Source organism: Agelaius phoeniceus, chromosome 1, assembly GCF_051311805.1.
Source record: "Agelaius phoeniceus isolate bAgePho1 chromosome 1, bAgePho1.hap1, whole genome shotgun sequence".
In the NCBI taxonomy this organism is placed as follows: domain Eukaryota; kingdom Metazoa; phylum Chordata; class Aves; order Passeriformes; family Icteridae; genus Agelaius; species Agelaius phoeniceus.
The window spans coordinates 54,962,490-54,990,136 of NC_135265.1; the positions used below are offsets into that span (position 1 = coordinate 54,962,490).

The 27,647-nt window shown below is 38.2% G+C and overlaps 2 protein-coding genes across 3 annotated transcripts in view; one reads left to right on the forward strand and one right to left on the reverse strand.

Annotated features, from left to right (window-relative positions):
• LOC143694338 (mediator of RNA polymerase II transcription subunit 1-like) overlaps positions 1-6,087 on the forward strand; it is a 27,093-nt gene extending 21,006 nt beyond the window's left edge. The window contains exons 10-17 of the mRNA XM_077180202.1: positions 32-97; positions 498-606; positions 1,298-1,422; positions 1,770-1,882; positions 3,580-3,775; positions 4,088-4,183; positions 4,643-4,751; positions 5,820-6,087. Of these exons, the coding sequence (XP_077036317.1) occupies positions 32-97; positions 498-606; positions 1,298-1,422; positions 1,770-1,882; positions 3,580-3,775; positions 4,088-4,183; positions 4,643-4,751; positions 5,820-6,087 (1,082 nt within the window). The remainder of the gene's footprint in view (positions 1-31; positions 98-497; positions 607-1,297; positions 1,423-1,769; positions 1,883-3,579; positions 3,776-4,087; positions 4,184-4,642; positions 4,752-5,819) is intronic.
• Positions 5,613-12,338, reverse strand: YAE1 (YAE1 maturation factor of ABCE1). Of its 2 annotated transcripts, none has more exons than XM_054640926.2 (4): positions 12,203-12,338; positions 11,062-11,364; positions 9,334-9,455; positions 5,613-8,883 (listed from the first exon to the last, which is right to left on the reverse strand). In XM_054640926.2, exons 2-4 carry the CDS (start codon positions 11,176-11,178, stop codon positions 8,460-8,462), a joined length of 663 nt encoding a protein of 220 aa, XP_054496901.2. In that variant the 5' UTR covers positions 11,179-11,364; positions 12,203-12,338; the 3' UTR covers positions 5,613-8,459. The 2 variants fall into 2 exon arrangements, with proteins under 2 accessions (XP_054496901.2, XP_054496891.2); XM_054640916.2 differs by lacking the exon at positions 12,203-12,338 and adding an exon at positions 11,895-12,163.
• Between the last annotated feature and the right edge of the window lie 15,309 nt (positions 12,339-27,647).

The window sequence follows — 27,647 nt, forward strand, 5'->3', positions numbered from 1 at the left end:
GTGTAGTAACCATTATTTTTTTATTCCTCAGGAACCCCAATGAACATTGAATTTTACATTTCTCCCTATCAAGTTTTGGAAGAAGAACTAAATAATGGTAAAGCTATTTCAGCTATTCTGCTGTTTCAGCAGAAATAGCTAACAAGAGTTTTTCAATGCTACCTGTTTCATTAAGCAAAGTTAATTAATGAAAACTCAGAATTAAAATTTAAAATTCTAGTTTAGTAGAACTAAATGTGATGCATTTCAGCACAGTTTTAATGTCCATCAGGAAACTACTTTCCATGTCTTGGTTGTTGATTCAGCTATTGCTGCTATCATCTTTGGGCAACTTTGGCCTTTTGGGTGTGGTCAATGTAGGCTTCTCTTCACTGCCCACACCACTGTGACTGTCAGCTTGACCTGACCTTCCAAGTCCTTGACATTGTATATTTTGTATGCATAGGATTAATATACACTAAATTAAGGAAAATAATGCCATTCTATTTCTCCCTAAGGTTCCCAGGTATGTGGCACAAAAACAGTTGTAACTGTTGAAGGCACAGATACACTCCACAAACTGCCTCTTTCTCCATTAATTATAGATCCTCAAGCTGGAGAGGACAGGTGAGGCTCTGGACACTTGTCAATACAGAAATGGATTTACAAGTCCCTGCCACTGACTTCCACATAACTTATATTTAGCCTCTGCTGAAACAGAAGTTCTGTTTTATTTATGGCTTTGTGCTCCACAGCTACACCATCTATAATCTGTGGCTTTTAGGGTTTTCCCAAATGGACTTCAAAGGTATTGTGTTGTGTCAGTTGCATTGAACTATGAATTTATTCATAAATTTGAGGCCAGAAAGAGGCACTGGAATAGTATTACTGAACTTCCTAGTATTCAACAAGCAAGTCCTTCATAGATTCACAGTAAAGAAAGCATATGCTGAAAGATATTACACCTAAAATACACAAAATAGTTTGTCATCCCACTATGGGAACTGACACCTCATCTCTCTCTACCTCAGTGTTGTCTGGAGGGGAAGTCTGAAGTAACTTTCCAAACTAAAATACTTTAAAATTATTTGTAAAAAATACCACTCAGTTTCTGGGTCTCACTTTTCCTTTCTGTCAGTTTTCACATTAGCCATGTTTTAAACTAATAAAGTTGCATTTATAAAGCAAAACACTTCTCAAGTCAGAAAATGTATGGAACGTAATAAACTTATAGGGACCTAACAGTGGCCTTGCATTTAGAGTCCTTGTTATGGCAATTTCTGTAAAAAGCCTTTCATTCTGACAATTTTTTTCCTAGCAACCCTGTTTTTTTGCAACTGACTGATGAACTCAGCATGGATTTGCCAGCTCATTTTGTTCTGAAGTTTCATCAGCCTGTTCCAATGTCTTCATCCAGTATTGAAGAGATACAGAAGCTCACAGGCATGTTATAATTGTTTTTTAACACTAAGTACTTCTGTGAGTATGCATTGCTTATTTGCTTTTTGCTTCCCCATGTTAAAGTTGCAAGAAGAATTTGCTTCTTGGGCAGAACATATTCTGTTCTACCAGTCCAAGTGTAACAACCAGTGCAAAACAGAAAAATTCTAAGAAAGATGTGACAAAGGCAAAGTTAAACACTCTACCTCAAATTCCCAGTAGCAAAAAAGGGGAATAAGAAAGCAAATCAGTATTTTTGTCTTTTCAAAATATTTGGTTTGTTTTTAATAGTAGCTTTCATAACCTACTGTCTTAACCTAATTGCTAATAAAATAATGACCTGGTTTCAGGAATTCAGATTTCTGGCTTGAAACTAGCTCCACTGTATGAGCTAATTGTTCAGTCTACTCTTAAAGAAAAATGCAGTGAAGACTTGTCTACAAATAAATCTTGTTTCTTTGTGGTAAGTATAGTGTGCATGTGATACACACTGTGCTGTTGTGCAAGATATATATACTGAATTACCATTTTCCCATAAGCAAACAATGTAGGTTTCCCAGAATCCCAACAAAAGTGCTCTTTAGGAAATAGCTCAATTTACGAAGCAGTATTAGAGCCTTTCATGTAAGTGAGCTTCTCATGCTCATTAATAAAACACTGTGTGCTTGGCTGCTGAAGTCATGCTAATTTGTCTGTGTAACCCAAATATTTACTCTTCTAAAAATTGCTCAGAACTTTATCATTAATGCCTTAAAAAAAGAAACTTGTTGACTGGTGTGAGGAGCAAGTCCCAAGAAGATACTTACCTAGATTTTTGAAGATCTTTATCATGCTGCATGTCACACTGTTTTAACAAAAGGGGTTTCTTAATTAGGTAACAGTGGGACTATTGATTTCTCTTAAAGGGACTAGCAGGAAGAAAAATATAAAGTGTTACAACAGTGATGCCAACTGCTATCTAGAGACAAGGTTGTTTCAAGAAACCTTTCCTTTTAATTACTGCATTATTGAAATACAGTTGCTTAGGCTGCATTGGATGTAAAGTTTTAGAACAGAAAGCTGCGGCTAAGATGGTTCTGCCAGATTTATGTACAGGGCAACTACACGACAAGCTTCAAAGATCTACTTTTTTATTTGCTAGGAAACATTAATTTTGCAATTCATGGCAGCAAAAGAAGAGGGTACTTTTTTTCTGTTCTACTACTAGTGTTTGTAGAGCTCATTGCCTGCTTAGTTCTTGGACCTTGAGGTGGTGGTACAGAAGGTAGTAGTAAATTTGCACCATGCTAAAATAATGTTTGGCATAGCTCTTTTCTTCTGTAAGATGGAATTAATCTTTCAATTCTATTAGATGCACATGAAAGGCTCTGTAACTTTTCAACAATTCCCTAAAATATTTGTACTTGGTGGGAGGTTTTGCTTCTGAATTTTAAGATTTTATTTCTAGAATTACTAAATTGCATTCTAACCTTGAAATGGGTGTAGGGAAAATATGTTTGATCCATGAACACACAAGGAAAAGCTCTTTAGCCTTTGTTAATGTAGGTCCTCCTCATTAACTGCCCTGCCCTGTTCTTAAGGGGACATTCCATTTGGCATCCTGAAGTAGATAATACCATACTCAATTTCTAATTTTGTCATAGAATCACTGTTAACATGGACAGGTGGTAAATTTTTCTTACTATTTCCTCCTCATCTTCAAGTGAATCATCAGGAGGTATTCCAGCCAAACATATCTCTCCAAAGAAAAAGTAGTAGTGATGGAGGTTGGAACAACATCTGATGTCCAGAAGAGATTTGCAGCAAAACTGCTATCCTGTTTAAGCCACTGTCAAGCAGCATTACTGATATTATTATTTTGGTCACTAACATTTTTATAGCCTATAGGGCTCTGAAAAGTATTTGGAAGAACTGATGACACTTGAACTCCTGACCACTTGGCTCTGGGTATATTTGCCTAATTTGGATGTATTTGGGAGGGAGAGTGGATCTCATTTAGCTTCCACTAAGGATTGTACTAGAAATGCATAGGTACCATGGACATGCTAGAAATGTATCTTTCAAAAATATTTTTGTTGTAGATTGTACAATTCCCTGATAACATCAAGCTTTACTTTCCTGTTTTCAGTCCTTGAAACATCACCATTATTTGTTGCTTAGTCTCTTCCAGATCATCCAAAGCACTGTTACTTCATAAACAAGGGCTCAGAAAAATCAGTTTTAGCAGGAGCCTTGGTCAGTAAAATCCCATTTAGCCATCCAAAGTGTGTGCCTGGTGTAATAGAGATTCTTCGACATCAAGTGGCATATAACACTCTTATTAGCAGCTGTGTCTCTGAGAAGCATATAAATGAAGGTAAATTGTGTGGCTGGAAGTGATGGCACAGTATTAGAGACAAACTAGTTTCTAAATTGGGTGTTGACAGATTTTACTACTCCCTTGCCAAAACTGTCATTACTTGTGGAGTACAGTAAATGATAAAAAATTCTTAACACTGTATTGATTTTTACAAATATTCTATGCTCATTCTATGTACATAAATTAAGTTGTCAAAGTCATGAAAAATTAGACTATTGTATCAGTATTTTTAAAATTCTGGCATGTAATTCAGCCAAAAAGAACCCAGCTTCAGTGGTGGATATCACTAAACAGTATTTTTATTTTTAGATGATTCAGAACTGCTTTACTTTGAAGTGGTACCACACAAGAACACCAGCTTTTCTGTCTTTTTCCTTCATCCTGTGAAAGAGAATTTAGCCTGTGGTATGTATGGAATAATTGCTACTGTCCTCTTTACTGAGCTGACAGGGGACTTGGTTTTACCTAGGCTCTTGCACTATGTTTCTCAGTTACAAACAGTCTAAGGGCCACTCAACAGCGTTCAGCCCAGGAAAAACACCAAGTGCATGCACTTGTGTATAAACTGCTTACTAGAAGGTGTTTTGTACTCAGAACAATACAGAAAGTAAATGCAAATATTAAAGTCCTGTTTTGTCTTGGCCTGCATTTAATTAATAAATTGTAATTTCCACTATTTCTAGATTTAAGTCTATTAATAGATTTAAGTCTATTAAGGAAAAGCAACTCATGCAAATATATTGCTGCAAACCTCTTTCCACTGTCTTCAGTCTTACATCTCTTCAAGCATCAAAATGAAAGGATGTTTTTTGATGTTTGTAAGTATTTCAAACCAAAGATTTTTCTTGTTCTGTTCCTCCTTAGTGGTAATTGATGTTATAAGCTCTAGAGAAGTCCAATGTCACCTTCATTTAAATCCTCAAGATCCAACTCTAAATTCTACTGATGACTTCATAGCAAGAGCTGTGAAACGGTAAGTACTTTTATTTCCTAACAGATGTCCATCAAATGGAAATATCATGTGCATTCATAATGCCATGAACGCAGCAACTGGAAAACTTCACTTTAGTAAAATGCTGTAATACAATAATGGGAATAAGTTATTTCAGTGTCTTAAGTATCTCTTTCAAAAATTTTAAACATTAACAGTGATGAAATATTTCTAGTAGAAAGCATGTGGAAGCAAGGAAAGACTATTGAGTAAAGAGTTTTACTTTTTATGAAGACGCTTTTCTGAAGACTCTAGCTGATGACAGTCTCATGACTAGTGTAACTTCGAATAGCATGGAAAGGTCTTTTTACACATCTACCTAACAGCAATCAGTGCTTCTCTTCAGAAAGTGAGTTATATATGGCATGTCTACAACACTGACTCTGGCTTGTTTTCTGAACAAATTCCAAGAGAGTGAGTTGTTGTAATACATGAACATAGGCTAGACAAACTGATTCAGAACAGGCTAAGAGCACTAAGTGATTTGGCATAAGCTAGTACACATCTATTATCTGTTTGATGACAACAAAACCAATGCAGGTTGGATTTTGAACCTGAATTTAAATAAGGTACTATTTTTGGAACCAGGTTAAGAGTGGGAAAATACCTCCAGTATAGACAGTGTTTTAGAAAGGACACCTTCTGTACCTGTGTTACACAAAACATGAAGGTTACAATTACAAAACTCAAGAAGAATTAATATATTTCAATATTCTTAGTTTTGGTTTTCACTAGAAGTACCCTTATGACTTTTTTTGTTTACCAGATTGACCAGACTGAAAGACCTCCCACATTTCAGTCAAAGCTTCTGTGCACACCTAACTTCAAAGACTCAGCACTAAATTTCAGTGTTATGAATATATTTCTGGTACAGCACATGTAGTTTGTATTATGGTTACAAAGTAACACCAGGTTGTACAAGACAAAACCAGAATGGAGTTAATGCTGGTTTTCATTCAGGTGTCAGCCACAGTTTAAAAAAACAGAAGTACTTTAAAGAACATCGTATAATGTCTGTAGTTGTGACTAATATGTCATTTCCTTCTTCAGTTGCATGTCAGTCCCAGTTGTCATGAGAGCTGTTTTCAGGAACGCTGCCAAGGTGAAAGCTGACAGTGAAACACAAGATATGGACACAGAACAACCTGGACCACAACTGGAGCAAACTACAGACTCTGACAGTCTCAAAGAAAGCCCTTCTGGTGCTAGTCAGCAAGACTGGGCAGTGAAAGATAAGCCAAATGATACAGAGAGTACAGAAGAAAATCTCTCTACAGCCAAACCGGAAACTCTAGGTGATAACATGGAAAAAAAGTAACCCCTCACTATGCACTGAAACCTTGTGGAGAAAAGTAATTCCATAGCTAGTACAGAAGCTGATGTAACAAACAAAAAACCTGATGGTTTTATAAACAAAAATGAAGCCTACTTAGTAATTTGTGAATGGTATCTCCTCTTTGCAAACTTTTAAATATGGGAAAGTAATTCCCTTGAATCTGCATTTTAAAACATCCAAATCTGTAAAGTCTAACACTGTTCTATTAGCTTCTATTTTGTCTTGTTACTGAAAGCCTAAAAAATTGTAGTGGTAAACAAGATTCCCTCTAACACTGTCTTTTTTATTGTTAGAAGGTAAGGCATTACTTTATTCTTGGTCAAGAGATATGTGTTCCTGACAAAGTTCCAGCTTCAATGCTGATCCCAATACAAAACTTTTTTGCTTATTTATGCATTTTTTGTGAACTAAGACATTAATGTTCATTGGTTTAATTTACATAATTCTCTTCATGAATTAGTATTCTACCCCCTATTAGTTATTTATTTCTTTCTCTTCATGCTAATCTGGTCCACATCCTTTATTCCTTCTTTAATCTTTTTCTCCAACTTTCCAGGCCTTAATCTCCTCCGTATCTTCTGGTTACTCTAATGTCCTTGAAGGGCCATAAATTTAAGATCCCAGATGCCCAATCTTCAAATTCCTTTGCTTTGTTCATTGAAGATAGTCAGGCTTAGTTTTAACAAACTCAAGGTTTCAGTGATTTAATGATCAAAGTAGGTCTGTGAAGAAACTTAACTGGTGTTGGCTAAAAGTGGGCACTGCTTACAATTAGATAAAACAACTAATTAAAAATTAGATAGGAAAATTATATATATATTCCAACACTTTTTGCACCATATTCTACCAGAATATGGAAGAAATCTGTGTTTTACATGATACAGTCTATAACACAATGCAGGCATTTGAAGAAAAGTAATGTTTATCCCTGTCAATATTATGCTAAATAAATTGAAAAAAGTTACTTGAACGATTTTTGTATATACACAATTAATGCAGACACCCCTTTGTCCACTATTTCATAAATGCATTCAATCTAAGACTCTGAACTGCAGTTCTGATTACCACTACAGAAGAAGCGGTACAGAAAGGAAACCAAAATTACAGTCTGTTAACTCTAACAGGGTAATGGAGTCTTTAGTAAGAATGTTGTATAAACTCAGGCTCTGAAAAAGAAGAATTTTTGCCTTAGATTTTTTCTGCCTTTAAGTATGAAATGGCTTTGTGTGTTTTTTTTTTTTTTTTTTTAATTACAGTTTACTGTTCAAAATCTTACTTTGCCTAGGTCTGGACTTCCTTTGTCTCCAATATGAACAAGTTACAGGAAACTTCCAACAAGTAAGCTGGGAACTTACTATAAATCAGTTTAATTAATGTAAAACAGAGGCATTTACAAAGAAAAAACTTCCTGAACAGAGCAATTTACAGCTACAGTGAAGAGAAGCAATGGGAAAGCAAGTCAAATATAGAATAGTTACTGAAATACAAAATGATCAGAAATAGGCATGTGTGGCTGATGTGTTTCTAAGAGGTAGTGAATAAGCTTGGCTTCCTTGAAGAGTTTGAGAAAAACATTATTGGAATGCGGGAAAGAGTTCAGGCTAGATGGACTGACAAAATAAATACAAAAATAACAAAAGGATATTCATTAGACTGGAAGCATGTTTAGTGTGGTCTGACATGGTAAGAGTAGATGTCTAAAAGTAAAACAGTGAATTGTCAGCAATTCTGTATTTGAGGAAAATGGAATGTTTTCAGCAAAAGTGACAAATATAACTATACAAGGAGGGAAAAATAGTTTTTAACCATGAAAGTGCATTGCATCATGGGTAGAAAAGATAACACATAGAATTTGACAAAACATGACTAGAGAGTCACAGAACTCTAGGAATCAGCAGCATATCATGTTCTATTTTGCACACAGCGTATCATCATCAGCAGCTTATTTTGCAAAAACACTGACCATTTCCAGAGCACTGAGCAGTTATTCTTTTGATATTGCAGGGGACCAATTTAGAGGGGCTATTTAATGGACCCGCCTCATTTCCAAGCTACTGCCAAGAAAAAAATGAGGGTGAAATGGGACCTCCTGACACAAAACAGAAACACGTTTAGCAACTCTTTGTAAAGCTTTAAGGTCACTGTCCCTTTCTGTGAATGTTACTTTTAAAGTTGGAAGTGAAGGGTTCTGCCCAGAGCCAAAATCATGGCGAGGATTTACAAAAATGACTTCTACTATAAAGCATCCAAATTAGATTTTCCTAAAGCAAAAGTGATGCATCAGCCTGTACATGGCCCACAAACTAAGAATCAAAATCCACTGTGATAGTTTTAAGTACCATGAGACAGAAAAACTAATGTTCCAGTTGCTGGACATGATGGAGTACATCCAGTGATAAGCCCAGTTGCTCTACTAACCAAACAGTCTGCATTTTAACCCAAGCAAGGGTTGACTTTTCAGGATCTGTGCAGAGGTTTGCCTTGCTGCACTCAGACTGCAAGGAACCAACCTCACCATTATTCCTACAAATGTTTTCACAGGAGCTGCTACAGTCATTGTGTTTTCCATCTTTAACTTCCCTGTACTCTGTCCCAGCTGTGTGATTAAGGTCCATGTCCTGAACCGAGTCTAAAATGTGTCCAAGATGTGGCTGTTCTTCAGTAGAATTCAGATACTTAAGCACATCATCTTCATGCTTTCCAACCATATCAAGAAGATTATTTATCATACTTAGAGCAGAATCATGTCCATTAAAATGACACCAGGATAACAGAGCACTGAAAAGTGAACAACAACAAAAGTGATTATATTTATCTACGTAGATCTCCGCTTGGTGGAGGTAGATAGACAGCAATGTGACAAGATATCTATGCATCATAAATACATTTATGTATAATTCACGATTTATGGAAAATTCAGGCAGTAGAACTAAGTATTAAGCTTAAATACATAGATTCAGACAATTTTGGAAGAATAACTGAAAGAGAATTTTTAGAAATTATACTTCTACACCCAGGCAGGCATTCCCTGTTCTCAAGATGTGGGAATTCTCAGGCTGCTCACTTCGGACAGTTTCAAAATGTGGGTTTTTTTTGGGGGGGGGGGGGTTTGTTTGTTTTTTGTTTGGTTGGTTTTGTTTTTTAATTAAAACAAACAAAAACCTGTATGTGTGTTCCCCTGCTACATACCCTCCACATATACTTGACCTTAAGGAGTTTGTAACCTACTTCAGGGTTCCTTTGAACTGGCCACATTTAATCATCAGCTCGGCACCGTGTCTGTAACCTTGATTAAAGCCTGTCTGGAGTGCAAGTTCTTTCCCAGCCTCAATTCCATCCCTATAGCCTTCCTGTAACAAAAGCAGTGAAAAAGGTTGCTCAATGTCACAACATGACAAAATGGACCTCCAACAAATACATAACGATAATAATAAAAAAAGTTTAAACAAGTATCACATCTCCTAAGTTACAGCTTCTATATCTGAACATCCTTCACTGCTACACCCCCACTGCCAAACCAAAACATGCTTGTTGCAATATACTATGATTTACTGACCTGTAAGATGCAGTTTTTTACTTTTCCCAAAAGGATTCCCAGAAAGTGAGAAAAGAGGGAAACTTCTTTTAGAAAGATCAAAAAAACCACCCATGTTTGCTTTTAATGATTATCAACTGCTTTGTGAGAAATGGACTTAAAAAAAAGAAGTGTATGTGGTACTTCTGTCTAAAAAGATATGCAGGCTGCCAATCTTCCCCTTTAGCAGAGGTACTCTTCTATCTGTAATCCATCTACATGGAATCCATTTATTTTCACAAAATTAACTGCTGAGCATTGCTCCTTTATTTGCTGGACCTCACTCCATTCAAGAGTTATACCAGAAAAAGAGACGGTGATTGGTGATCGACTGAGTCATATATAAATACACTTAACATGGGGACTGCTTTCTTTAAGTAAACAGCTAATGATTGTAATGCAAATTACTTTCTTTATATTATAACAACATTACAAGAGTAATAGAATAATTCCTAACTTTTTTTATATCAAAATTACAAGCTACAAAAGTGAAAACTCCTATTTGCTCATGGTGGGCTTGCTAGAAAAGCGGTCTGGAACACAAAAATTTATTTTGCCCAACATACAACTCTTAACTTCAATAACACCTCGTAATTTTGCAGTATCTACTCAAAAATACCAGAGGGATTTCTGTAAGAACACTAAACAGTTCCTTAAGAAAACCAGTCATTTCATGGAACTCAGATGAAGGAAACTACACTGGGTCTGCTGTAATACCATTCCTCATCAACTGCCTACACAACTGTTTCCATCCATGCTCTTCAGCCAAATGCTGCTCAATTGTGAGCCGAGGAGGCCCACTCTGCATGACACAGTATCTGTCAAACTCATCTGTTTATGAACTTGCTTTGTTCCCTGCAGAACGGCAAGGGCTGTGGAAACCAGCTTTCAGAAAATGGGTATTTCACTTGGAGAATACATCAAACAAAGATCTACACAGACCACAACGCCCAAGTGTGGTTGCACGTGGGGACACACATCCAACATTCTGACTGAGAAGCAACTCTACTCAAAACCCCAAACGTCTCACATTTCTTTATTAGCACTGTTCAGCTCTGTTGGCCTACATTTAATAGGGGTATACCTACAAGTACAAAGCAAGTAGCTTGCATCACAATTCAGTACTGCCTTTTATAAATGCACATGGTTGTGCAGAAGGAGTCAATGTCTTTAGGCAGAACAGTACTTTCCTCTGGTGACTACTAAGTAGTGTTTATGTACATTTCTGCCATATTTTCTTGATATTCAGAAGAAAGTACACCACAATAACTTTTAAACAGCTAGTTTTACTTTTCCCATTAAGTCATTCACATGTATATTAAGTTAAATGTCAGTAAATCTAAAATACTAAAAAGTGTATTAAATAATTTTTAAAAAAATACCTTCAATCTCTTTGTCATAGTGCTGTTCCATTCCTTCTGTAGTAGATACATTTCATCTGCATCTTCATCAAATATATCCTCACTGGATTGGCTGACTGCTACTTGTACCCAGGACATAATAGCAGTGCCCTATGACCCCTGTTTATGTGGTAAAAAACCACTTAGAAACTCTCAGAAGTGCTTCTGGTGAAGTGTCAGATTAGAAGTTGGCAAAAAACTGTGAGCTCTGAAGAGAAGCCAGATATGGAGCTGATTATTCAAGCTGTACATGGGAACTCGGTGCTGTGTGCCATTGGGGTGCATCTGTCAAGAAAAGGAAGTCAGATCATAGTTCGTAAAGTAACTTCTGAGATATATTAGGGCAACTTATGATAGTTCCTCCCCATCTTACGGCACTGACACACATATGGATGCCAACGCAGCATTTATGAATACTGCCAGTACAAGGACAGATGGCAGAAACGACCTTATGACTTCCAACAGCGGCTGACAAACAGTCCCATACAGCCGCCACGTGGTGCCCTAAAACAAGCTGTATGTATACACACAACTTTGTGTATTTGCACTGTGTACACAATTTACTGCACGCAGGTTAATATTTGCAGTTAATAACTGGGAAGTACTTTCACCTTTGATTTACAGTTTTCTGATTATGCCAAATACTTAACTTTCTTATAAAACAGAAGCAGTCCTTTCTATTTTGAATAAAGAATTAGCAAGTGCTGCTGCAGTGGAAAGGCGAAATTTTTGGGTTATTTAATCTTTCCCTATGACGAAAACTTTGAGAAGCGTCCTACAACTAATTCATTTGCCTCTAAATTGTTAGAACACACCGATACTTCGTTGCGGAGACACCGGCGGCTCTCAGAGAACCCAGGGCTCTGGGACACAACCGGCTGGGGTCCTGCAGCCTGCGGTGGGCAAGCGGGGCATCGCCCAACCCCACAGCCGGCCCGGGCCGCAGGCAGGGCCGGGCCCGGCCGCCATTTCACGGCCGCGCATGTGCCCAGCTGGCCAGAAGAGGCCGCGCTCCGAGGAGCCTTCCTTCTGCCCCGCCCGGCCTCAGACGCTGCCTCCCCTCGCCTCGCCGTTCCGCGCTGCTCGCACAGCCACCGCCGCCAGCCCGGCCCCGCACACTGACCCTCAGCGCAGCCGCCGGCACCCCGCGCCGCGCTCGGCCATCTACACTGAGGGCAAAAAGAGACCGGCGGAAGTAATTGGGCAGCGACAGCCATGACGTCAGAGCCCGTCGGAGACACTGGAGGCGCCATCTTGAGTGAGGGCGCAGCTCCCTCCAGTGGTTCAGCCCTGCCCTGCCCGGTCCTGCCCGGGGCCGCCAGGCGGCAACGGGGCGGGAGCTGCTGCCGCAGTCGGGATGCTCTTATTCCAACATCACCGGCGTTCTCAGGAGGGAGCGGCATGTGGCTGCCTCGGCCTCCCACAGTGACCGCCGGACAACCCTAGGTCAACGCATTCCTCGGGGCACAAAGGTTTCATCGTCTTTTCAGTTATAAACGGTGGACTTTAGAAAAAAAATCTGCCTTGTTGACTTCAGAATCGTCAAGCACTTTATGTGAAGCATGGCCTTAAGCTATACTGTATAAGACCCAGGTAGTACAATGAGAAATCCTTTTTAATATGAAAGATGCCAGCAGGAGTCAAGTGTATCATTGCTGACTTTGACTAGAGAAAACAGGAATATCCTGTTGACATAAATGAAACATAAGTACAATAATGTTGGTGCATGCTGCATTTGGCTTATGAGCATAAGTTTAAAGCTGATTAATCTTCATGAAGACACAATACATCAAGCTTGAATTCAAGCTGCCTGCTTGTCCAAATTGCCAGAGACTGTTCAGTAAACGCCGCCGTGCGCTGAGTGCCCTGCGGGCCCCTGGCAGCCGGAACATCCGAGAGGCTGACTCCCCGATTCCCCAATTCCCCGTGGGACCACACTCCCCACAGCCACACGTGTTGGGGGTCCCGTTTCCTGTCCCAGGAGTGGCTGGTGACATTCCTTACAGCTGGGCTTGGGACGCTGCACGGACAGCAGCAGGGCCTGTCTGAGCTCTGCAGGGAGACGCACGAGCGTGCACTGCAAACTGTGCAGCCGCTGCACCCCCATTCCCTCAGCCCTTCTGCTCTGCAGAGAGCCTGTCCTCCTGCTTCTGGCCCATCTTGGATGCTCGCTGATGGTTCAATGCTGAGGTAGGAGTGGCCAAGTAACCAAATATGTCTAGAAATTTGTGTGTCAGGTGTCAAAATGACACCGGTGCTTCTGGATGGCCACAACTGCCTATCTGTTCCTCAGCAGTTACTACACATGTCAATGATTGCTGATTTCCTGGCCCACTGTGAGAAATAGCTACTCACTTTTCATAGTTTAGGAAGGTTTATTAAACCTTATCAAAAATACAACAGATGACTGAATAAAGAAAAAAGGTTATGGCACTGGGAGCAAAATATTTTCTCTGCCATGTGCTCAGCTCCCCTTACAATGGAGGTTTTTTCCTTTTTAACCCTTTAACCCCTCCTAAAGTTCTGTCCATCAACCCCTTCTTCACTGTCCAGTGGTAGAGATCTCTTCCTCAAATCCTGATTGAAGGTCAGATGTTGCCATAGTGACATGCCAGCCCTCCCAGATGTCCCAATTCTAGCTGTCCCTTGATAACCACATGAGGGGGTACAACATAACTATAAATCTATAAATCCCTTCTGGCAACAAAAACTTTAACTGGTCACATTGACACTTAGCAAAAATTCACCAGGTGGAAACAATTCTTCATCTGGCAACAGCACTGTTAAACTTGGGTTAACCCTTTGCCTATCATCTTCTGCTCTGTCTCATCAGCCTCTTGCTCTTCTGGAAAAGATACACAGGTCATGGCTCAGGGAAGCTATGAGTTTCCCATATTCACATTATCAGTTTAAATGTCTTAAATTTAACAAAGTTGATCATCCCACACAGATGTTTAAGAATGAGTCATTATAATTGTGAGGGGAAAAAAAAAAAGAAATCTTTCTGTTATTAGTTGTGGCTGAGTAATTAGGTGGATCATTGTATATATAGAGCAACATTGTTGGGATATGAAGTACAGTTGCAACTTGAAGACAATTGATTCTATGTTGATGGTGGCCTGGACAGGAGTGCTGGGATTGAGGGTGAGGTGTGATGTCTCGGGGTGTGGATGTTTTCCACACTTATGTGTGTTCTAAATGGGACAGTGTCTGTGTTTTATGGTGACACTGTCAAGATATATAACAGAAGATCAAAACAGGAGAGCCATATTTCACTGGCTAAAAGCCAGTTCTGATATTTTTGCACAATAAAGTTGCCTGAAATTGTGAAAAGCAAAGTAGTTGACTTGTGACCCATTGTAAGGTTTGCCAGTGCCATATCTAAGTTTAAAACTGGGCTAATTTTAGGCTTAGGGTATCTGATGTACCAAAGGTACTTCTGGAACATGAACATGCATGTCTCAGCAGTTACTTCCTGCTTTCCTGGTGTGATGGGAGAGCTTCTAGAGGGGTCAGTACACAGTCAGAGCTTAGTAGTAACAAGAGATTTCAGGAGATCATTACACAGGAATTCTGCCAGCTTCATCTTAGCAGTATGGTTTGCCATTAAGCAATCAGCCCCGAGTGATCCCCAAAAGTGAACCATATTAGCATATTGTCATAGGGTGGTTTTTGCACCTTTGCACCTTTGCGCCATTTTTACTGTATATAATACTTCAGATAAAGCATTGCTCCTATTCAGATCATTATTATACAGCTTTGTCTCTCAAACAGAAATGGGTGGGAGCATCCATTAGATTTTGTCATAATGCAGATGCCTCAAGAATTCAAGCTTTTTTGAAGGGTGGTTGATTACCTTGGCCAGGACTTGTATATGGGCCACTCTGTGGGGCAGGTTCCTTTCATTCTCACTACAGCAACTTCTGTTGCTGTGTGATGTTGTCTCTGGCAGAATTGAATAAAGCCTTGTGAAAAGACCCAAGGCAGAGGACTATTTATACTGTAAATTGTTCTTCAGTCATGCACTGCTTATGGACTGACAGAGCCATGTTTCATTGACCCCAACTTTGGGAGTAATATAATTATTTTAAGAAATCACAGTTCTTAAATGGTATTTGGATAAATTTCACCAACATTTAAATCATTTAAACATTTAAATGTTTACTTGTCTTCTATAGTAAACAAGATAAAAACATAATGAAAAAGAACAAGCTATCAAAATGTAAGGAAAATGGAAACTGTCAATATTTAATAAAGATGGTATATGCGTTGTCACCAAACATTACACAATGTTTCTGAAGAGCCTTAAACCATAAGTCTCTCCCAAAATGTGTGCATATTCTATGGTCAGGTCTGTAGTCTTTTCCAGGTATCTGTCTCTACTGCCTAGTCAAATTCTAGGCTCTTTTCTATTAATATCATGATAAGAGGGCATTGGTAGGACTGCCTACAACAGCATCAAGAAAGACATACTCACGTCTCTGTCCTGATCTTGGATCTGTGCATCTTTTCTCCATTCATGGGGTTGTGCACTGCTGGCTAAATTTCAATAATAATACAGTGACCTACAGCACATACTTTGCTACCACAGAGAATGAAACAGTGAGCAAACAGGTTAAATGCAAGGTCATAGGCTTAATGAGGTTTTAAATATTGCAGCTCACAGCATAGGAGACTATAATGCCCCTAAATTGAAGAAGAGGATTAAAATAAACTTCTAGGATCAATGAGTATTACCAGGGCATGGTAATAAACCTACACTTCTGTATTTTCCTGTAATACCTCTCATGCAGGGTATTAATACAATTTACTAGTGAATCCCTGTCACCCTCTTCTGATGAAGGTAACTAATACATATGAATTACTTCTCTGCTTTTGTGAAATCACTTCTCTCTTCTTTAATAGTATACAATAATATTGCAACAACAACTCTTTGGGTCAAAATGTCACATTTAACGTGAGAAGAAAATGGAAGAATATGGAAAAGAATGTATCAAAGGTGAATGTCTAACATTTACTTCCAAGCACCACAGGAGTCTTAGTAGCTCTTTTGCCATTACTTCTTACACAAGTATTTTCAAGGGAGAAGATACTTTTTCTACCTCTTACTTCACCAGTATAACCAAAGCAACAGAATTTTGATAGTTAAATATTACAACAGGACAGTTTTCTTATTTGCAGAATCATTACCATTTCAGATCCTCACAAAGAAACCTTTCCTGTCTATTTCATGAACTGCCAGCAGTTGGGCTTAAGCTCAATTGTAAGTGGAAGTGGCAAAGCAAAGGAGTATTTTTGTCTCCCCTGCTTTCCCCAGACTTCTTTGAATGTCCTCAGGGCTTGCAGTCTGGAAAACTGTACTCTGCACTGCTGCATACTAAGCAGAGCAAAAGGTACACTTTATTAGCACCAAAACAATTCTCTTCTGTCATTTTCCATAGTTTGCTCCTCAAATAAGAAAAATTTCTTGTCCCTAGAAGTACCCCATATTTTAATTCTGGAGTTTTGATAACAACACTAACACTACAAAAAAGATAGTATAACTGAGATAAAAATGAGCTGTATACACATCACAGCTCAAAATTAATGTTGACAGAACAGAGTGTAGTATGGGACTACACTATTATTTTTAGAATACACAACAGAGAAATAAGGAAGGAATATTCCTAATTGTCTTCAATCTGTTGACAATGAGCTTTTTACAGTGTGAAATTCCCCATGAACAGAAAAAGGTTATGTCAGTGAGGGCAAGAAAATGAAATAAGTTCTACATTTTAGTTGTGTAACTGAATCATGTATCTACTGAAATTGTAATATTAGAGATGAGTCTCACTGGGTTTGGATCATAATAAATCAGGACTCCAAAGCTTTCTGACTCAGATATCCTTAAGTAAGATTTTTTTTTTATGCAGAGCTGCCTTTTTTGTTTGTATAATACTTGATCATAATATGCAAATGTTTACTGTAAATGAAATTGGTCCAAGAAGAATGCTGTATTCCGCTTATGGATTTCCCCAGCGAATTGCATCTCTATTCAAATTTCGCAGAATTTTTGTCACACTTCATTTCTTCCACAGGAGAGAAATGCCAGCTCTTTTCTTTTGGCAAAGAGACAAATTGCTCTCTCTGTTATCGCTTGTATAAACTCAGGCAAATGCTGACAAACTGCAGGAATAGCAGCTGTACAATGCTGATCCAATTGTCTGAAGTGAATAGAACTGCTAGAAGTCATAAAACTTGTGGAGTGCACTGATTTTCTTGGCACCTGAAACCAGGAGAAAACAATTGTTTCAGTGGCAATGCACCGTTTCAGAAAGGTTGAGGTTATGACAAGGGTGGTTAAATGGTGACTTTTGAGTTACATGTGGATTGTGAGCAATTCCAGAACAGCATGTATGCCATATCTGCAGCATATAATTGGTTGGCTGACTGTGCTTGAACAAAGGCTGCTGGGCAACTTATACCTCAGCTAAGGAAGAAAGTGAGCTGGCATTGCTGGGCCTCTTGGGACTCCCTTCTACAGGGAGCTACAGTCTCTTGCAGAGCCATTGTCACCTGTAAATGGCTACCTAAGGTCCCAGATGATGGCCCTGCTAGCTGAGACAAAAACAATTGTCCAGAAGAGTATAATGCTGGGCATGGAAAAATGTTTATGCCCCTTTTGTCCATTTTTACCTTAAAACTGCTGCCACAGCAAAATGACGTGTTTGACATTACTGCACCATCCCTGGCAGGGCAATTGGGCTGTGACTTTCCCTTCTCTTAGCTCCTTTTCTTCTCCCATTCTTAGTCCTATCCTCTTAACCAGTGCTGGAAGAGCAAGTATGCTTCTGGCTCTGAGTTATGCTCAACTACCTGAAGGTGATAGCATTCAGATAGTAGCTAAATAGGGATTTATTCTCCTGCCTTCCCTTGAATGGGATTTTATCACTTCCATGGGTTATTTTCTCAGATCTGTGAGTACAGTGCTCCTCTTTTACAATTACCATTGGTGTCAGTGGAAGGTGCTATCTTGAAGAGCAAGTGCAGGTGCCATGCAGCCAAATGGACAAGGTCTTTGTCATTTAAACAAGATGAAATGTTCCATGGACATGTCTTGAGCATTACTCACTAATCTGGAAGAGACTGAGCAAGGTTTCTCACATCTACTCTAGATTTATTTCACAGAACTTAACTATGTAAATTTACATGCAGTTACCTGCCCAAACTTTGCCACAGTATCTTGCTCAGGAACAAGCAAATGCAGTTAATTTGACCCAACAATTAACTGCCATGTAAACAAGTAACATTAGGTACTTTTTTTTTCATTGAATTGTTGTAGTCAGTTTCTGTCACCCCGACTTACACTGAGAAAATCTAGTTGAGGCTAGAAAAACATTGAGGCTAGTGAGGTAGTTACTGATTTCTGTGGGTTTACACTCAGGGTAACACAGTTCTCAGTGTGCAGAATCACAGAGAAGGTGAACTTTCTGATCAAATCTTCTGCAGAGGAAGACTTGCTAGTTCTTTAAGAAAACTGAAATGTCATTGCTCATGTTGCAAGCTCAGGCCCAACTTTAGAGTAAACGTGAGATACATTCAAAGCCTGAAGCTGCCTTTTTTTGCTCATCCAAAAGCAGCAATGAGTGGCTCAGTGAGGCACACCATGCAGGCCTGGCTTATATTTTAAATAGCAATAAAGAACTTCAAAGTTCTTCAAAGAACTAGAAAAAAGAGTTATGAACTATACTTGTTTTTTGTGAAATAAATGAGGTTATATCTGCAAAATTGGATTGCATTTTACTACTGACTCAGTGCATCAGCTGACTAATTTCAACTAAACAATTTTACAAATAATGCAGCAATTACATAAGCAAAACCAGAATAACCAGAATGAATTCAGCACCATGTGAAGGCAAGAAATCAAATTCCATTGTAACATGTCAGGAACTCCAAGTTACAGGAGATGAAATATAAGGGAAACTGATTTGAGGCAATTTGTGCTCAGAGATGACAAAAAGCTCTCTATAGAAATGGGTTACTTAATTTTATTCCTTCCTGCATCCAGATTCCAGTAATTTCTCTTTCTAACTCACTTACAGGCATCAATCTCTCGAAGAAGCTTTGTTCAGATACATAACTCAGGTGAAAAATGGGAACTGTGCTATAATTTTAATGATGTAGCAGTTGCAAACTGATCACATTGTATATTGTTAGGTTTATAAATATTACCTTTCTGCGGAATATTAATATCAAGGTCCATTCTTGTTATTTATAAACATGGTATAAACTTAAATTAACTGTCACTCCTGTTCCCAGGACTCTATAAAAATTTCACATTTGGAATATTTTTCTGAATTAAGTAACTAATTAAAATTTTTTTGTGTGTGTCTATTATCGGATTCTGTTGAGGAGCACCCTTTATCACAATGTTTGGCAAAGTAATTTACAGTTTATTAAAGAGATCGTTATTTAATAATTTGGCCAAGGAAAATCTTCATGTCCTCTGAGAATCATTTTAGCACAGGTGGAATAGTTTCCTTTTTTTTTCTAGCATGAATGAGTATATAGTGCTGAGGGTTACATTGTCTCCTCATGCAATATTAGCTTCTCAAGTAGGTCCTCAGAATATATTAAGACATAAGATGGTGTAGTCTGTGATTCCTTGAGACCATAAAACCTTGTCTTGTTTGTGGTTGCTACTGCCATATTCCTGTGTAATGCTTCCAGCTTCCTTTCAGAAGCTAAAACAACAGAGACAAAGCTCGCTTCCTGATTGATTGATGGGGTAATGAAAATTATTAGTAGCCCTTACAAGCACCATAGATTTTTAAAAAAATCTCAGATATTGACACCTTATCACTGTATTTGAAACAAGCATTTGTCTGTTTGTTGTATTAAATGTAGGTAGGCATGTATACACTGATACTTATGAGTATTGTCTGCAGACTCTGAGGAGCTCACGAGTGTATTTCAAATTCACTTCAACAAGGGCACCAGGCAGTGTTATAAGGATTTTGTAAAAATCCATCCTTTAGAATCTTGTAAGTAATCTCTTGGACATCCTACAGGCTCGCCTTCATAAAGCTTTCAACACTGAGTTGAGTGGGCTGCATGTGTGTGAAGCTGCCCTGATTGAAACGCCAATATTCTCTCTTTCTCCGGGCTCTGAAATTTACTATTGCAATAAAACAGAAGCATTCCCTTGCATACTAAACTGAAGTGGCTATGAAGAACAACTACTGAAGCCCCTCATTTATTTCATGGTTTCAGTCTAATTGACATCAGCATTCAATCCTTTCTACTGGCCTATTCATTGTCTCCCTCTCCTGGAGATTCAGTCTGGATTCAGTGTACAACAAATTCATTACTGAACTGCAGTGCCTTCCCTCTCTGAAAGGAAGGGGAAAGAAGAAATCACCCTGTAATTACAAGAAAAGCATATTTTCTTTTTTTTTTAGCTCTTCGGTATTTTCCATAATACCTACTGCAAGGAACCAACACCACCTCCCACATCTCTCAGTCCAAGATTCTATGTTAAAAGGATATTTATCTATCTCTCTGACTCCAAAGAACCAGTTCCAGAGACATCCTAATATAAGTATTTCTTAATAATTCATGGAATGATTGATGGGCAAAATATATTGCAGACTATATATTTTTGGCATATTATTTAATCAGCAGCAATAAAAATGCTCTTTTTATAAAGAACATGAATAATTTATTTTAGTACTAAAAGATGAGAATTCCTGTAATGCATCATTTGCAAGAATCATGCAATGAGCTCTAACCAGAGACCGGGAAACAATGAAAGTGATGAAGGGCCACTGGTACCCATTGATCCTTCCATAGGAATGGGGACCAAAGAGTGTTTGGAATTAGTACAGAAGAACTGATGTGGCATAAAATAAAGAGAGAAAGAGGGCAGACTGGGAAAAATCTTGCTTCACGTGGGAAAATAAAAGCAAATATTATGTGTAGAGAATACAATGAATTATATGGGAGGGCACAGAACATGGAATGTAGCCACCAGATAAATGCAATTTTATGGGGAAAAGTGTTAGGAGAAGGATGTGGTAATATTTTCCTGTCGTACAGGTGGTAGTTTTAATAGTGAACACACAACTGAATGCTCTTTTTAGCATAGTGCAGACTGTGTGGGAAAATGGACCCCCAAAACCTAGCATTTTTGTATCTCTCTCCTGTTCACAGGACACATCCTCTTCTTTAGCGCTCCTTGATATTTATGAGATAGTAATTGTGAGGACCACAAAGCCTTAGAGCTCAGCTGAGGTAGAGATGGTATTGTCGAATTAGACAATTATGAACTCTAGCATAAACACTAAGAAACCGGTAATTTATTCCACACTTACAGTTTACCACATTTCTAAAATGCATCAAAAACCTGGTAAAAGCTAGGAGGTTTTCACAGCAGGTGCTATGTATATGATGTGGCTTTGACAGATTTTGACAGATGCTATTGAGCATGGTGAGAGAACTATTTGTAAGATGAAACATTCATTGTGACTTCTGTAGCTGAGAACTTAGAAAAGGCCTAATCCCCCACATTACCACTAGCTGAGAGGAAAGACAGTCTCAAGAACCACTGAGGGCTTGGATCCCATGTTGCCATATGGCTAGAACTTAGTAGATTCAAAGTAGCTGAACCCTGAATCAAAAAATGAGGGAGTTCATAGATGTTCTGTTTCTACTCCATTCAGTGGACATTTCCTAAGTATTTTGGGGGGGGCGGGGGGGGGGAGGAGAAAAGTAGAGGTACTATCTACAGAATCTAAAGTCATGCAAAAGAACACTCTGCTACTAAATTATGTAATAGTGTGTGTCCCTCATTCATTAAATATCAATAAATAATTTAAAATTTTGTGTAATTTGGCATGCTCCTGAAATTAAATCCATTCTGCTGAGGTGGTTTGTTTTTGTTTTTGTTTATGTTTTTGCTTTTGTTTTTGGTTTTGTTCCTGTTTTTGTGTTTTTTGTTTTTGGTTTTGGTTTGGTTTTGGTTTGGTTTTGTTTTTTCTGTAAGGGGAGTTTTATGGGCTTTCTTTGGTTTAAACTCTTGATTTGAAAAGTTTTATTCATGCCGATTAAGAGAAAATGGAAGATCAGTGGATGGTCCATAATTTGAATGAATATCAGGAGTGGAAGTCAGAAAAATTCTTTAAAGTGAGAATAAACCCTTTATTTGACAGATTAGCTGCTGCTTGCTAAACCTTATTTACATATGAGGTTCTCCCTTCCCCTGGCTCTTAGCAGACTTGCAAAAAGTCCAGCCATCCCTTTGCTACCTCTCCTGCCCTGTTTTCAAGCTGCAAGGTATAGTACTGAGACATGGGCCTTGGATGCAACTTTGCTGACATTGATTGAACACTTGACTCAGTATGCAGGATTTCAACCCATGTGCCCCAGCCAAACACTAGACACAGGGTAGTCCTCGATGTTAAGGTGTGAACTGTTAAAATGTTCAGTAGCATTTTATGTCTTCATCAAAAAGAACCTTCTGTCCAATTTTATGGGCAATTGATGTTGGACAGTTGGCCAATTTGCTGGATCGGAAGTAGTGGCCTTAACTTAAATATGTTACTCTCTTCTTGCTGTATGCATTTTCCCACTCTGTAACAGAAAGCAAGTAACTTTTCAGATTCTGAAACTAAAATAATGAGAATATGTTTAGGCTTATGAAACATATTTCCCAGTATAGTGTCATTAATAAAAATCACAACAAATGTACTTTAGAGTAAATAAATGAATGAAATTTAAGACTGATACTGCAAAATAAATTTGGACCGACTCTTTTTTTGTGGGGAAATTCATTAGACTGTGAAAATTAATCACACTCTGCATAGTACCCCACTGGTACGCATGACTCACTGCAAAATAATTCTGTTGTCTTGAGACTTTGCATGTGTACTGGATTGATTCAATGTTTAATGAGATTTTTGGTTTGCATCTCATTTATGTTTATGCCTACCAGATGGTCTTCATTTGTCATAGTATTTCTTAGGAATTTCTTTTTCTATCTCAGATTTGAGTGTCTGTATGATGAAGATGTGAAAGAAGAAACTGAGCAATATTAAACATCACAGACAATTGATTGCTAAGCATAAAGAAAGCACATTATGATTGTAAATAGTAGTGTAAGAGAAAAACCTGAACTGATCTGAATTTTGGCTCTAGGGATAAGATTTTCAAGCAAAATGTGTATCTTAGTGTGTTCCTAGAGTTGAATTTGGGGATTTAAAGTTAGGAAAGAAGCTAAAGTAGATCCTTTTCTAAGATTTTTTTAGTAGCAAGACTTCTTTTCTTCTTCACAGGTCTTTAAAATCTCATTGCCTGAGAAATTTACGCAGAAATGCCCTAAGTACCTAACTTTGGATTATAAGCATAATACAGGAACTGTATAAGAAGCAATATCTGCCTAATTCTTTCAGTCTCTCCACCTCAGAAGAGAAGACTAATTTGTATTAAATCCACTGAGCCAAGGCTCAACCCTCAATATTGAGGTGAGAACTGGTTGAAGCAAGGTGGCTTCTTGTATGAGAAACAAATTTCACCCCTTCATTTACAGGAGGGGACACTGACATTATAGTATTGTTTCCCCTGGCAATACTGATCCTTCCATCCCACCTCCTCCCCCTTCCTTTTCCAATCACTTCCTGGAATAGTAAAGACACACAAAAATTTTGGAATCCATGTGAGAAATCTTTCATAATTTCAGATAATGGAGTAGTCCTTCTCAATCTTTAGTGGCTGAAGCTTTATTATCAGAAGCTGGGTCATATGTCCTCAAAAAGATTTTTCCCACAGAGGATACTGGAAGAGCTTTTGACAAATTTCCAGCGAAAGGACACCTTGCTAGAAATTATAATCCTTCCATGTACAGATGTAGAAATGAATTCCTGGGTCTGTTAATCTTGCAAAATTCAGCTAATAATCAAGATATGCCCTTCATGCAAAGTCAACCCAAAATATAATTAACACAGCTACATAACTATATATAGTGAGAATAAAAACAAATAATAACCTTAGTAAACCTGGAAGACAAAAATACTAGCTCAAAAAGTCCTTTATTTCTGTCTTAAAGCTAACTGAATTATTTTTCTTCAACTGTGAATCTGTAAGTCTCAAGAAAAGATGCTGAAGGAAAGCTAAAGTAAATTGAGTTTGAGGCCATGGACCATTGTCTCAAAAGACACAATACAAACAAGAATTAGTTATATCTATATATAGCAATTTGTTAAAGTTTAACAATGAATAAAAGGGGGCTGTGGTACCAATTACTTGGTGTAGACTAGAAGAGGAAAATTGTTTTCTGGTAGGCCAAATTAAATCCAGAGTAACCAGAGAAGATCGTAGATGAAGTTGATGGCGAAAGATATCCAATCATTCAATCTGTCTTTGGTAATGGCAATATTAATAGCTGTCATGGTTAGAAGTCTCTCACTATAATAAATAGTCTTGACTGTAGTCTCCACTTCTTTCCCAGAGTAGATTGAAATAAACTTCCTATTTTCTCTGTCAGGATATGGTTTTTACCATTGGGAAGTATTGAGGGGTACCTAAGAAGAATCAGAAATTGTTCTATGAAAGGAAGAAGAGGAGGACAAAACAAAGACTGGAAGATTTGGAAACCCTGAAAACAGACACCAGATAATTGCCATGCACAACAAAAAGAGCAAAAGTGTTGGGCAGCAGCTCAGATGCCTGATTAAGACTGTTGTGTCTGTACTGTACATTATAAAGAGCCATATATATTAGTGACTGGTGTTAACTCAAGTTAATATTTTGGATGTAATGTATCATCCAAGCAGTTTCCCCAGTAATGTGACATGTTTAAGGAGATCACAGGGGAAAAAAAAGACTGGTGAACTTTCTGTCCCTCAGCAGATAAAAATTTTATCATGCCTTTTCTATTTCTTTGTTTTGACACTTTGCCTCTGTCCCCATATGGTCAAGTTCTCCTGAACAAATTTTCATTTTGTAGAGTCACTACCAAAGCTGTAATCACAGCTGGGTTGAACACCATGCCTCACCAGCCCAAGGCAACTTAAATTCATTGTTTTTTGTGGGACCCAGTGGAAAACATAAATTACAGCATCCCTGACCCTGTTAAAACTCTTTTTTTCCTGGCCTCTTTAGTTTGAAGATAAAAACTGTCCCAGTTCTCTTTGGGCAGTAACCTTTCACTTAGCCATTAGTGAAAAGCACTATATTTGATGTTCTGTGCTTTCTTATATGGAACAATGTATACTTTTCAGGAATTACACAACCCTATTGTAAAGTTCTTTCTCACTAATCTACAGCAATGTTATTAGAGATATCCTTGGAGAGATTTAGGAAAGCAGTTGTTTGCTCGACTTCAAATTAAAAGAAATAAAAGCATATGAATTCAGCACTGTTATTAGCTCAATAACAGGAGTGGTATATACTTCATCATAAATATTTTTTCTTGTGTTGGAGTGGGCAACAATTTTTTTTCTTCTAAAAATAACTTTCACTCTCTTGCACAGCTCGCCTCTGGCCTGTAGGTGTCATAGTCACAATATGTATGAAAAAGATAAATATTTGTCTGCTTACTTGAAATAACTTTCTGAAAAGCAATGTTCTTGTTAGGTAAGTACTGTTATTTATTGAAGTTTTGGAAGTGGAAAAATTACTCTAGTACGTAAACAAGCATAAAATATAATGGATTTCACTGCACATTCTCTACCTATGAAGATAAAGTTTCTCATGTTTCTCAGGTAAAAAAACATTTTTCTCAGGATTCTTAACCTGATGCCTCCAGCTCTGAACTTGCCTGTCTTGATCCTGCTCTTTGTCCATTTATCTTTCACCCTTGCTTCTTAATATCTAAGTCAGATAAGACCCAGAGAAGTGACTGAAAATATTAAGGAGCAGCATGTTTCTATTCTAGGCATAGAGTGTTGGACTTTAGGTGTATTAAAGGCACAGGATGAAGCACCAGTGAATGCTAGGAAAAGTTGCCTGACCAGTATGGTGGTCAGGACCAATCCTATGATGGAGTGATGTCAACAGTCAACAACAGAAGACCAACAGATGTCATCTATCAAGATTTCTGTAAGGCGTTTGACATTGTGGCACAAGACATCCTTATCTCCTAATTGGAGAGACATGGATTTGATGGATGGACTTTTCAGTGGATAAGGAATGGATGTGACCAGAGAGTTGGAGTCAATGGCTCTATGCCCAGGAAGATGTCAGTGGTGAGTGGTCCGTCAGAGCTCTGTCTTGGGATGGTGCTCTTTAATATTTTTATCAATGAAATAGTGAGATCGAGTGCACCCTCAACAAGTTAAGGATCCATGAAGCTGAGCAGTGTCGTTGTCACAACAGAAGGATGGGATGCCATCCATGGGACGTGGATGAACTTGAGAAGTGGGCCCATAGGAATTTCATTTAGTTCAACAAATCCAAATGCAAAGTGCTACATCTGGCTTAGGGCAATCCCAGACATGAGTCCAGACTAGGAGAAGGACTTGGTGAGAGCAACTATGATGAGAAGGACTTGGGGTTCTGGTGGATGAAAAGCTGGACACCAGCCAAGCTGTCGATCTGCTGTAGAAATGTGTTTAACTTTGTTATGCAAAGTTTCACTCTGGCTAAACTAGAAGTATGAGTGGCATTGGGAATCATATTGGGCTCTGCCTATGTTTAAAGGCCACATCTAAGGCATGGTTCTTATTCTGCCCCAGGGAAGATCTCCATGTTTTTCAGAGTGGCAGGGGTATGATATGGCTTACAACATACAACTTTATGTTTCTTCTGTATAGTTATTTACACATCTGAAGAAGTCATACTTTGCTCCCCTTATAGATATTGGGTATAAATAAGACACTTTAAAGGCATGATTTTTGACACAGATATATGTTTCAAAATTGTGTCTATTTTTTCTCCATGACTCTAAAGGTGCTCAAGGTTATCAACTCAGAGGTAAACCTGCATTTGCTCACATAAACTGAACAAAAAAGTCTAGGCACAAGCAATGAAATAGCTAGGAACATTTACTTCAGGGAAGTCTGAATGGATAAAAAAATGAAGTTGGATGATGGTAATCTTACTGTATGTTTGTGTGCTTAAAATTATAACTGACTTCTGCCAGAATGACAACAGCCTGGTTAGAATAGGCCAGGCAACAGATTAAATTGCAGTAAGAGCAACCAAGGACAGATTGCTTAAAAATTGTAAGAAAACCAGTCAGTTATATCAGGATGAAAAACATCCCCATTATCTAACTAGACCCTCCTAAGTTGGCTTTAGGGAAGCTCTTCTTTAGGATTGAGATGTTACTGATGAAAAGAGAAAGCTTTCTTCATAAGGTGCTGGGAGAACAAGTGGAATGAAAAGAGCTTGGATAAAGTTTGTAGAAAACAAAGAATATTGAATATCTTGAATATTTTCTTTTCTTCTTTAGAAACTGTGAAGACTTTTTATTTCTCTCTGAATCTAGGTATTTCTTGTGCCCTTGTAACTGTTTTACCTTTTTCATAGCTAGTCAGCATATGAGTCACATTTATTTTTGCAGACACAGTAACTTAACTGTTGCTGCTAAA

What these genes read in the sequence shown, in the direction of transcription:
- YAE1 (XM_054640926.2), bottom strand. Translation starts at nt 11,178, where the DNA reads ATGTCCTGGGTACAAGTAGCAGTCAGCCAATCCAGTGAGGATATATTT. An exon ending in CTATGACAAAGAGATTGAAG is followed by an intron (nt 9,456 to 11,061) that starts GTATTTTTTTAA and finishes CTTTTGTTACAG; the next exon opens with GAAGGCTATAGGGATGGAAT. An exon ending in CAGTTCAAAGGAACCCTGAA is followed by an intron (nt 8,884 to 9,333) that starts GTAGGTTACAAA and finishes TTCACTTTTCAG; the next exon opens with TGCTCTGTTATCCTGGTGTC.